Source organism: Acipenser ruthenus, chromosome 30 (genome assembly GCF_902713425.1).
Source record: "Acipenser ruthenus chromosome 30, fAciRut3.2 maternal haplotype, whole genome shotgun sequence".
In the NCBI taxonomy this organism is placed as follows: Eukaryota; Metazoa; Chordata; class Actinopteri; order Acipenseriformes; family Acipenseridae; genus Acipenser; species Acipenser ruthenus.
The window spans coordinates 14,717,025-14,729,648 of NC_081218.1; the positions used below are offsets into that span (position 1 = coordinate 14,717,025).

At 46.4% G+C, this 12,624-nt stretch overlaps 2 protein-coding genes across 2 annotated transcripts; one reads left to right on the forward strand and one right to left on the reverse strand.

Annotated features, from left to right (window-relative positions):
* Positions 1 to 318: 318 nt before the first annotated feature.
* LOC117965989 (aminopeptidase B-like) lies at positions 319 to 5,822 on the forward strand. Its single transcript, XM_034911205.2, has 11 exons — positions 319 to 824; positions 1,328 to 1,468; positions 1,601 to 1,752; positions 2,435 to 2,551; positions 2,717 to 2,952; positions 3,068 to 3,181; positions 3,484 to 3,596; positions 4,071 to 4,179; positions 4,368 to 4,592; positions 5,140 to 5,282; positions 5,570 to 5,822. Exons 1-11 carry the CDS (start codon positions 435 to 437, stop codon positions 5,714 to 5,716), a joined length of 1,887 nt encoding a protein of 628 aa, XP_034767096.2. The 5' UTR covers positions 319 to 434; the 3' UTR covers positions 5,717 to 5,822.
* Positions 5,823 to 6,465: 643 nt separating this feature from the next.
* LOC117965991 (mitochondrial import inner membrane translocase subunit Tim17-A) lies at positions 6,466 to 11,600 on the reverse strand. Its single transcript, XM_034911207.2, has 6 exons — positions 11,474 to 11,600; positions 10,029 to 10,128; positions 9,651 to 9,714; positions 8,574 to 8,702; positions 7,837 to 7,947; positions 6,466 to 7,238 (listed from the first exon to the last, which is right to left on the reverse strand). Exons 1-6 carry the CDS (start codon positions 11,497 to 11,499, stop codon positions 7,171 to 7,173), a joined length of 498 nt encoding a protein of 165 aa, XP_034767098.1. The 5' UTR covers positions 11,500 to 11,600; the 3' UTR covers positions 6,466 to 7,170.
* Between the last annotated feature and the right edge of the window lie 1,024 nt (positions 11,601 to 12,624).

Genomic DNA, 12,624 nt, shown 5'->3' on the forward strand with positions numbered 1-12,624 from the left:
CGATAGCAGAATAACGTTGTTTTATTGAAGCAGGAATGCCATTGTTCTGATAGTATTGTATAAGAACACATACATCCGCTTAAAACAATAAACATATTATGACTCAAATACATATGTTATAATTGGCAGAGCAATAGTGCCGATCGTTTTCAACGTGGTTAAAAAAAAAAAAGTGGACTTGATTGTCTTTATTATAGAATAAAAACAGAAGATTATGCATGAGGGGAGAGCGATATAAAAGCGCCTGCCAAATAAGTAATGCACGGCAATACTGACTGTGCATTTTCTCGCATGCGCACTACAGCACGGTGCGTGGGGGTGGCAACCGTTGCACCTTTATACAGTGCAGCTTGAGTGACGTGTTTTTCTAACGACGCTGTTTTCTTTGAGGAACAGAAATCCTCTCATTACCGAAGAGCCGCTGCAGTTGTAAAATGGAAAATTCGGATCTAGCGCTTCATTCGGATAACGCGGAAGACGTGGCCACGTCCTCTAGTTTCCGTCAGTTTCAGCTCCGACACTTTCATCTGGAGCTGGACGTGGATTTTGACAAGAAGAACGTCTCCGGGAGAGAGCGGCTGGATTTGAAATGCATGCGGGACTCCCCAGAGGAGCTGGTGCTGGACATACACCCCACTCTGGTAGTGGAGGCGGTGTCCTATTCGCCGGGTAAAGCCGGTAACGCAGACTCGATCAAAATCGAGCATGAAACGCGGAGCTTTACAAGCTACGGGACTTCGCTGGTTTTGAAATTCCCTGTTCAATGGAAACCAGGAGACGAGTTCCGCGTTGACATTGAGTACACTGCAACTGACGGGCCGGGGGTAAGAGTGACGTTTTCAAACTGCTGTTCTGTCGGTTCTGCATGCATTGCAGTTCTGTGCGGTGCGGTGCTACAGTGTACGCACTCTGTACTGCACAGAAACGTAGCGTTCATTCAACACAGCGCTGGAGAATATTCAAAACCCACGATAAGCGAAACTGAAAGAAGAAAAAATTGAGCGTTACCCTAAACCCTATACCATGCAGCGTGTGAGAGAGACGCTTTAATATGCAGATATGGTGTTATCACGAGCGACGGGTGTTTAACTATCTCTTATATAAAGAATGACAAACCTGACCTCAATGGAGTTGTTTAAGAATTAGCTATAGGCGCTTGTTGTTGATATTCCCGGTGCTCAACAGGACTCCCCCCGTGAAGTGGCTACTCAGCCGCGGTGCAGGTGGACAGACCCGTCTCCTCCGCGCTTCATGCATTGTCCCGTCTCCTCTCCTCTCTCCCCCTCTCTCTCACTCTATTTCTCTCTCTGTCTCTCCCCGGCGCTAGGTGTGCTGGCTGGATCCAGAGCAGACCGCGGGGAAGAACAAACCCTTTATGTTCACCCAGGGTCAGGCGGTCCTGAACCGATCCTTCTTCCCGTGCTTTGATACCCCCGCTGTGAAAAGCACTTACACGGCCACGGTGAAGGTGAAATATATAGATATTATATATATATATATACAGCGGCTCCTGTTGTATTTGAAGAGCCCGTGCAGAAGGCACTGCTCCTGTCCCAGATGAATGTAAAGAGATGGATTGTTTCCCTGTAATTGCGCGCAGGTGCCGGAGGGGTTTACAGCGGTGATGAGCGCGACCTCCCGGGAGCACAGGCAGGCAGACCGCACCTTCCTCTTCAGCATGGTGCAGCCGGTCCCCTCCTATCTGGTGGCCCTCGCGGTCGGGGACCTCGTCTCTGCGGACGTGGGGCCCAGGTGAGGGACACTGCCGGACACGGGGTCCAGCCTGCCTCCATGTCATTCATACTGCCCACACTGTGTTAATGACCCTCGACCAACACTTTGAGATCTCCATTGATATCGATCTGAGCACTGGCATTGCTCTGTGCAAATAAGAACTAACTTCGTGTTTTGTTTTTTAAGCAAGTTCCCCAAGGCTGGTGAACTCTGTGTGCTCAGCATTGTGTCCGCAGATCCACAACACTCGACTGATTTCTTTATTGTTTTAAAAAGGGATAAGAGATTTACTTTGCCCTCAGGAACTGGCGTCAGTGTGTCTGTGTTTCACAAGTTTTATTTCAGGCTCCACGTAGTCATGTCACGATTAGACAGACTTTATATCACTAACCTGCTACCTGGCTTCAAATGACATATGCTATTGTTTTGTGTACCCTTTATTTTCATAATGGTCCTTCAGATATTCAGATCACGTGTGTGTTAAAATGACCGCGATGAAAACGTACATTAAAAACACACTCCGTCCTGCAACACGACGTGTGATTACAGATATCCGGGCTAACAGGACTGTGTTTGAAATCCATATTGCTCTGCTGCAGACCCCGCACGCACAGCGACGCTGCAGAACGGTGTCTCTCATGGACGCTTTGACATCGCGCTGTGCACACAGCCTGCGTCACTGAGATTCTCTCCCCTGCAGGACACGCGTGTGGACTGAGCCCTGCCTCCTCCAGGCTGCTCAGCAGGAGTACGACGGGGTGATCGAGGAGTTCCTCGCCGTCGCAGAGAAGCTGTTTGGACCCTACGTGTGGGGCAGGTAGGAAAGCAGGCTGATCAGCACCAGCACAGTGCGTGTGTGTGCAGACAGCAGTGTGTTCTATTATGAGTCATGAAATCCAAAACCAATTCCCTTATTAAAGGGATGCTTTGGGCCATATTTTCCAAGCGTCTTCTCCAGTCTTTAACTGACTCCCCCTGGCAGGTACGACGTGCTGTTCATGCCCCCCTCCTTCCCGTTCGGGGGCATGGAGAACCCCTGCCTCACCTTCGTCACCCCCTGCCTGCTGGCCGGGGATCGCTCCCTGGCTGACGTCATCGTGCACGAGATCTGCCACAGCTGGTTCGGCAACCTGGTCACCAACGCCAACTGGGGGGACTTCTGGCTGAACGAGGGCTTCACCATGTACGCACAGCGGAGAGTCTGCACCCAGATCTACGGTGGGCACCCCACACACACACTGCTCCTTTTTCTCAGAGCCGGTGTTTAATCCCTAATTCACACAACCGTTTCGCGGAGAAGGTTAGATATTTAAGGAACGATTTTGTTTTCCAGGCGCTGCCTACGCCAGTCTGGAAGCCGCTACGGGCCGATCTCTCCTCCGGCAGCACATGGACACCACCGGAGAGGAGCACCCTCTCAACAAGCTGCGTGTGCAGATCAAGCCAGGTGAGTGAGGCCCCGCGCAGCAGCGCCATCAATTCCCATGGGTCTGGGCAGCTCGCACTGCAAACACATGTTCTCAGCATTCCATGCCTGTCCTTTAGGAATAAAGAAGAAGGGTTTCAGATAGCGCCTCCTCCCGTGGTCTTTATCACATTACGCAGGGACTGGTCTGGTTTTAGTGACGGCAGTGGCTGGTTCAATTGCTGTCACTCTGCACACAGTGATCTCGTACAGAAGGCTGTTATAAGGGGTGAGATGCGCCGGCTCGCCGCCCTTACTGCTGTCTCTTGCGTGGCCCTCTGTAGGCGTGGACCCCGATGATACGTACAACGAGACCCCCTATGAGAAGGGGTTCTGCTTCGTGTCCTACCTGGCTCACCTGTGCGGGGAGCAGAGCCGATTCGACGCCTTCTTGAGGGTACGTGAAGGTTTGCACCGGCAGATCTAGAGAGAGATGCTGGGGTGTGTTCAAGACCCTTCAAACATAGCAAACAAATATTTCACCCTGAATTTGGCCAAACAGTACTCCTTTTTACACAAAGAGAGATTCATGACTGCATTCGGTTTATACAAGAGTTCAGGAACAGATTCCCGGGACTGAGCGCTCCACAGAAATCAGGGGCTGGCGGTCAGGTGAGGGTCACTGGTGTCCATCGGGCTGGTTTGCCATTCCGAGTGCAGAAACAGCTGCGTGGGTTTGTGATGGTCGCTGCTTTTCTTAAGACACCGTGGAGAACGGCGATCCACGCAAACGCAAGCCGCTGTGTCTTCAGTGGGCATGGTGAACGAGCCCGTTCTGCGGCATGCCTCTCTCCTGTGGAGAGCTCAGTGGGCTTGGGGCAGCTGTAGTGCAGCTGTGGTTCGGTGCGTTGAGTGTCTCTGTGCTCTGCAGGGCTACGTGGACAAGTTCAAGTTCCGCAGCATTCTGGCTGAAGACGCTCTGGAGTTCTACCTGGAATATTTCCCTGATCTGAAGGAGAAAGGGGTTCACGAAATCGCAGGTAAGGACGGGTCAAAAGGGCTTTTAAGTGCCTTTTATGGTCAAATCCAAAAAAATCAGCAGTCAGTTTGGGGAGGGGGCGGGACCACCGACTGTGGTTGTTAAAACACGACTCATGATAAAGGCGGCAATTGGGATCGTTGTAGATTTTGTTATCAGCAATGTCTCCCAGTGGTTCCCTTCTTGCAGGGCTGCAGTTTGAGAGCTGGTTGAACACTCCGGGCTGGCCCCCCTACCTGCCTGACCTCTCCCCAGGGATGACCCTCATGAAGCCCGCTGAGCAGCTGGCACAGTTGTGGGCTACAGAGACCCTGGACCTCCCTGCCATCAAGGCTGTGGACACCAGCTCCTGGAAGACCTACCAGACTGTCTACTTCCTGGACAAAATCCTGGAGAACTCTCCCTTGCCCACAGGTAGGGAGGTGCTTTGAGATGTCATGCTGCTGAAACGATCGTGATGGAACTTGGTGAAGACATTCTTTACTGCAAGTTATTGAGTGATCAGAAGTGTGTGTGTGTGTGCGCTCGTTTATAGTGCTTACAGGGTCAAAATTATCCCCAGAAAGAAACTGACAAAGCCTACTTTATGGGAACACGGGATATGTCCCTGTAATTTTTAAACAGATATTTCAAACATAAAAGTGCAGCAGTATTTCCTTTAGCCCCTATTCTGGAAGGCCAAATGAACGCCGTAGTTTACATAAGCATTGTTTCAAATCAGGTCCTCCAAACAGAGTAGCCCACTCATCTACACTGAATCTTAGTGCTGAAGGCTGTTTAAAACCCAGAAGGCTGTTTAACATGCACTTTGAATCTCTCTGCATCAAAGTCATCTGAGGAATAATACAATCCCTACGGCACTGCAAGCACAGAACCTGAAGCGTTCAGAAGCTATAGCGGTTTCCCTTTCAGAGATCTGGAGCAGGTGATTGGGGTGTTTGAATTGCAGTTTGTGTTCCAGGGAACGTGCAGCAGCTCGAGGAGCTGTACCCCAACGTGTCGAAGGCGAGGAACGCGGAGCTGCGTCTGCGCTGGGCTCAGATAGTCCTGAAGAATCACCACGAGCCGCAGTTCCACCAAGTCAGGAGCTTCCTGCACTCCCAGGTGGGTCCAGCCTGTTCCTCACAGGGCCTCTCCTACAGTCACCTGGGGCGCTCCTTCCAGTCACACGGCAGCCAAGTCTCAGGTCACTTTATAGGAAGCATCTATTGCAATGAAGACCATGCTTGCAGAAGTGCCATGTTAGATAACGTGCACACTTACAGGGACACATGTACTGCTGTTTCTAAGCTCACACTGATAACTTTGATTTTGAATTCACAGCCATGGCGGGGGTGCGGGGGGGTCGGGGGTTCCACCTTACTGACATACTTGTGAAATGTATTTTTTAGGGAAAGCAGAAGTACACCCTCCCCCTCTACAGAGCCATGTGGAGCGGGACAGAGCAAACCAAAGCCATGGCGATGGAGATATTCTCCTCTACAGCCAAGCAGCTGCACTCCAACGTTCGCAGCTATGTGAAGAGAATCCTGTCCTGAGCCCTGCCTCCTCCAGCCCTCCGGAGAGAGAGAGAGTCCTTTCACTTTTTATATTCCATCCTCAACGGGCATCGCTTTTCTATAATAAAACATTCAGTCGAGTTTATCTTGTTTTTTCCTTTCGTTAAGATGCTCGCAACGTCAGGATTCCTTCGCTTCCATGCTTTGAAAACAAAAGCAGGCAAGTTCTCCTTACGGTTGTTTTCACAGAACCTGCCCAAATTAACATCAGTTAGCCCAAGACTGGCGTCTGTACAACTTCCATTAGTTAAAATGGCACTAGAATGAAAAACAGTGTTAGTGTACCATGCAGACACTTACAGAATCAACATTAACCCTTTCTTTAGACCTTACCTATCAATTACCCAAGCACTGACGAAACAAACAGATACGAGACCACAATGGTTTTGTTAGACTGCATCTTTTTATATCACTGTTAGTACCCTATAGTGAATCTAGTTCTTTTTAGTGCCCTAAATTACAGAGATGAACACACAAAAGGATACGAGTATTTCTCCAGACTAACCCACATAAGGCACGACACTTGCTCCGGTACTAACTGCACTTCCAGATATTTGCAGTGAGGTTAGCAGCACACTTTCAAGTACCCTGTTTGCACACACACGCTGCTGAGCAAGGAGGCATGCTTCTCAATGCAACCTGCCACAAAACAACATCCTCGCGTCAAGCTGCCTGCTTTCTGACTGAGCAGCGAAACTCAGCAAGACATGAGGGGGCTAGACCACAAGTTTGTTTTGTTGTTTAATGGAAAAAAAAAAAACAACAACTATGATTTCTTGCTAGAACAGTAGCAGATGTATGATACAGTTTGCTAACCAACACATTACAAATAACGTCATGTTCTTTCAGCAGTGTGGCACTGTGTAGTCACGTGGGTCTGGCAAACGCAGTGGGGGGAAAAAATGATTCATTACCCAAGGCAAGTTTCTCATAGAAGTAAACAGATAATATTACTCTCCCATCCCTTCTCAATTAATTATAGCGGCTTATGCATCTGTCACAGTCACTCTACAGCAATAGAAAGGAAAGGGCAAAATATGGGGTTTACATACTAAATACAATTTTGCGAAGCCTGTATGTACACTATATTACAAATTCAATAACAATACCAGACTATTTTCTTTCTTCTGTTTTTAACTGTGTTCCTGCTGACAGTGCACATAAAATCATGCCACCAAAGCAATTTAAATGAGACGTAATCCAGTCAAACAAACCGATACTGTACAGACAGCAGCACATCTCTCAAAGAAACACATTTATCTGCTCAAAACCTACGTTAACTTGTGCCATCAAAATATCTGGTTGCATTTGAAAAGTTCCTTCATGCAGTTTGTTTTTTTTTTTAAGGTCCTTGGCATCCAAAATGGGTTCCTGATCCAATTTCTAAACATTTTTTATGTATTAAAAAAAACCCTATTTGAGTTGCAATGTCTTTATTGATACTGTCTGTAGTCACCGAAGGAAGGAGCTGGCATTGGAGCGGGTTCTTCAAACTGCGGACCTGAGGAGTGGAGAAACACAGTCAGTAAAAGATCAAACACACCGAACGCAATCTCCACCCTCCATGAGACCACAGCAGTGTAATGCACACAAAGAGATACTGCCACATATAAATCTCAGAATCGCAGGAGAACTGTTTTTTTGTTGGCTTTAACCCTTAAACTACTATCTTAAAGTAACATACACTTAAGGACAGGAGTAACAGTTTTATGAAAGTCATTTTCCTAGGCTTTTGAGGTTTCTATACCTGTGAAGCCCTTACACATTTATCCAAAACTGCAGGCACTTACGCTGGCCACCCAAGAGCCGGGTCCTAATGGATTGCAAATTCATTCGACACAGAGAAGCTTCTGTGTGTTGGGTATAAATATATAGGTATTGCACGCGTGATCATTTGATCACAATGCTCTTGATTCACAAAGTTAAAGTCTTTAAAGTATTTTTTTTTTTTTAATTAAATGAAACCAACAGCAACCTAGTACCTAATCATTTTAAAACAATTTTTAAAAAATGTGCCGTTGATATAGTGAGGCCCCAGGACTAAACAATTGATCCCTCAATCTCATTCTAAACTACCCGTCTTCCCCAGTGAAACGTACCAGTTGGAAACTGTGCCGAGGCAAATCTGGTTAAGAGAATTCCAGCTCCTTCGATCAATGCCAGCAAAATGCCTCCCATCGCTGCCGATCCCACCATTGCCACGGCGCCATCTAAGAAAAGAGGAATGAATCAAACACACACACTCCAGAAAATACTGCAATACATGCCATTAACAAACACGATCCCAGCCTGCACTAAAACCCAAGCAACACACAAAGCACTGCTCTTTATAAGCAGCCCAGCTAAACTAACTGTGTTCAGCGCGACGCATTTCATTGATGTATTATTGAAACTGAACCACTCGTGCACAGCAGAACAAACCGGATTTTTTACATCTTAAAAAAATCGAACGGACCACAGGGATGGCAATAAGACTCCTGTTGCATAGCAGTGTCACCCATTCCGGGTTTTAATAGGAGTGTGTAGGTTACAAGCTCAGGTGTGTCTTATTAAACTCATAGTAAAACCAGGAATGGGTCGAACTGCTATGCACTGGGAGTCTTGCTTCCAGCCCTGAAACCGACGGTCCAGTTCTGGGACAGAATAACACTCCCATTGCTTGGGAGATTTCAGACGAGCTGAGCTGTGTGTTTTTTTTTGTAACTCCACCAGGCTCCTGACTGTAGATTTCAGTGTGTGAAGAGCTGCATTGCATTGCATTGATTACCAAGCCCTTGATTTCCCGGCTGCTGTCTGAAACGTGCAGAATGGATTTGTTAAATGCAGGTCTCCTTACTTCTGGCTGCCAGGATGGCTCCGGTCATTGCGCCGCTCGTGATGGAGTTCCAGGGGTCTTCCTTCCCCCTCACTTTGACCAGGCTGCAGTCGATCATAGAGAACAAGCCTCCCCAAACCGCAAAGCTGCCTGGTTACATAGAGAAGGACACGTGTATAGAGATGAGCAAAATAATTCACTTCACCTTGGAAACTTGGGGAATTTTAGCATGCGCTGTAGCACCACTTAGTGGGCGCATTTTGTAACTGACGTATTATTTATTTATTAATTTTTTTAATTGTTGTTTTTAAAAGTCTAATATAATCTTTTTTTGTGAATCACTTCTAGATCAGGTCATCAAGACTTGGTTTAAAATGTCCACGATCCCAAGCATTTCATGCCAATGGATTGAAAACACACAAAAAATCCCTGATAACCTAACCATGACCTTGCACCAGCAGCATCTGAAAAAAATAATAATTAGGGAACTACTTTTACAAAACACCATCCAGAGATTGAAAGCTAAAATGCATAAGATTTTTTTTTTTTTTTTGTATGATTATAATTGTATTTTTTAATTGAGGGTTCATCCAGCTCCAGTTGACCAATGGCGGAGACCCAACATCTTCTGTGTTTTGTCTAGTCCATCCCCCATGTGCACAGGAAGGACATGAAAGGTCATCAACATGGGCAGGTGACCACCGTCCGCCACACTGCACTGCACGGGCTCCACAGCACCTGCCCTGGCCTGTGTCCTCAAAACACGAGCCACAGCGTGAATGACCCCCAATCTTCACTGAAATAAACCCCCAAATATCCCACTAGAACTCCAGCAACCCATTCCCAGCCTAATCTCTAACAGATCTCTGTTTCTAGCCTTGATGTCACGCTGAAGTCCCTGCCCAAGCCAGGCGTCCTTCCTGCTTGTAATAAATATGGACGGCTGTGTTTATGATCCGGCTCTGTTTATGAATGATCTGGGGGTGCGCGTTGCTTATCTATACAGCTTTTTCTAAGCAGTCACAAGAAAACATTCAATCTAGTGTGATTGGTCCCAACCCAGATCAAAACTTCCAGCGATGCACGACATTCGCTTACCTCCTAGCATGGGGGCCCGTGTTTTAATAGCCGTCACACTTCCTCGCAACCTGTGGTTCATTCCCTGATAAAAACAACAACAGACAATTTCATGAGCATTATGGGATGTGTCCTTGAGCCAGAGACGAGCGAATAAATAATGAAACATGTGAAAAGCTCAAGGCTGGGTTTTAAATGTTTGTGCTAAACAGGAAAAGGGTTCTGATTAGAGGGCACATTGCTGGAATGACTTGCCGATATACTCTTGCAGATAGACGTCATCGCCCCCACACTATATCTGGAGCTCAATGTGGTCTCTGTGTTATCTAGTAAACACACTCCTGCTAGGATTACAGGGCTCCAATCTCCTTCTTGCAGAGTTGAGGCATTGACACTTACAGATGGTGAATTCCTAAATCCTTTGACAGCCTGGAAGATGCCACCACCGATGACACCCATGGTGAAGGCTCCTCCGCAGTCATCCACAATCCTCCAGGGGCTGCAGACAAACACAACACATGGGCAGGGATGGAAACAAGACTCCTGCTGCATAGCAGCTTCCCCCACTCCAGCTTATGAGCTTGATCAGTCCCGGCGTTTACTGCCGGTAACAGGCTCGGGTGTGCCTTATTAAAACCATTGTAAAACCAGGACTGGATCAACCTGTTATGCAGTAGCAACACAGATGAGGCAGAGAACTATTGGCCAACACATTATATTGAAAAATAAAAAAAGTCTTGAAACAAAAGCTTAAATTAATTAGTGAATGTATATTACACTTGTAGAACACACTAGGATAACAATAATTTTTTGACCTGAAAAAAGAAGCAAGGACCAGGGGTCACAAATGGAGATTAGATAAAGGGGCATTCAGAACAGAAAATAGGAGGCACATTTTTTACACAGAGAATTGTGGGAGTCTGGATCCAACTCCCCAGTAATGTTATTGAAGTTGACACCCTGGGATCCTTCAAGAAGCTGCTTGATGAGATTCTGGGATCAATAAGTTACTAACAACCAAACGAGCAAGATGGGCCGAATGGCCTCCTCTCGTTTGTAAACTTTCTTATGCTCTTATGTTCTTAATATACAGATTGAATTAAACGACACTCGTTGGGTCTTGTGCTGTATTGAGTTGTGTTTGTTTTTTAATTACAATCATAACGTATTGTTGGATCGTGTTTTTGTCTGTTGAACGTGTAATACGTTAATCCCAGCACTGGCTTTTATTAAAATGTTTGCTACACGATATTGTTTTAACATCTGTCATGGACGGCTTCCTGATTTAAGACTCGCTTCGCATCCACACCGACGCGTTTTGAAACACACTCCGTTTTAAAACCATGTACAGTTAACACATTTAAAGCAATGCCAGTCGTGTACAAAGTCTGTTAGGTTCCACAGTATAAATATCGGTCACGTCAGCACCACGGGTTGTACGCGTCGTGCGTACGTACGTAGCCACGGCTGTACGTACAGCACAGGCCATTGAATCCCCTGTCGTTTTATTTTTTTTATCTGTCACAGTGCAGAACGCTCCTCTGTTTTTAGGGACGTACGCGTTTCTCAGTGTACACAGGAGCTCGTATAGTCCGTGTGAATGCAGTGTTGTGTTCGGTGTTTAATAAGAAAGGTCACTGAAGGCTGCTCTGTGCTGTGTTGTCAAGGACACAGTCCGCCAGTGTCACAGAAACACCGGTTGAATTGAAACAACGACTGCCCTGCTTTCAATGACCCTGCCCTCTCAAGACTCACGGTGCAGTCAACAAAAACTCGTTTTTAATCACGACACACGCAACCTATTCTCTCAAGTCTCTGTGTCAAACAAGCAAATAAAAACTTACCAAGGTTCACGTGCGTACTCCTCCATTTCTCTCTCTCTGTCTGTCCAGGAAGAACTGGGCGGGGTCGTGGGGTTGACGTCACACTCAGTGACGTCGTTGCATGACGCTTCAATGCGACGGTGTAAATTTAATTATTCGATTCAAATTAACATTGTGTTTGTGTATTGAAGGTTGTTTTTTTTGTTTTGTTTTTGTTTTCTGACTCCACCTGGGTAATGCATGTTACAACACAGACGTACACACACAATAAACATATTTGAAGTCTTGTGTGTGCCTAACTATAGTGTCACCCAGTATAATAATATGCTAGAAAACTATCTTATAGTATACTATGGCATGTACTGCAGTTGTTTTTTTTCCTGTTTTTGTAACATTACCTTTTAGTATGTTGCGATCTTTAAGTAAAAGGATGCTCCTTTTGCTCTGGAGGAAAACAGTTGATGGAGCGAGACCTGTACTGTTTGTTTGTGAACAGTAGGGGGCAGTCGTGTCAGGTTTATGCTCTGGTAGTGTAATGATTGTGACACGGCTGGACTGAATTTGTAGCCACTCGTCAGTAGAGAAGAAAAGAGTGGGTTGGGGAGAGGTTTGAAATAATTTAGCGACGAAAAAAAAGTCAACCTCACCTCTCCACAGACAGTTTGACAATCGCAGGCAACATTATTACAACGCTCCTGCATTCCAGTTTGATGAAACCTGGGATCCTGCGTGCTCGTAGCGTGTATTGTAAACATCACCTCCCCTAAACCCAATCAAACCCCTTTTAAGGGTACGCAGCCTCATATAATTAGACCCCACATGACATCATTGATATACATTAGTTCCCTTAAGAATTCACTTTGCTGTGTGCTGTCATGTTAAAGCAATGATGCTCTGTGAATGGAAAAAATGTGCTACTTCACAGTGAATGAATTAGAAGCCGTTCCAGGGAGAGTTTGGTAGTCAGGGCTGTCCCTCTTTGTTTAAACACAGACCCTCAGTTTAATACGCGGGCTGGAAACTATTCAGGAGGAATGTGTTGTGATGTAAGGTTGCTATCACACCATGATCTCTTCATGAAAAACTGTTACTCTTCACTGAGCATCAGTACAGCGATACAGCACAGAGAGCAGCTCCTTGCTCTTCATAAGTATTTCACAGTAAGTAGCTTC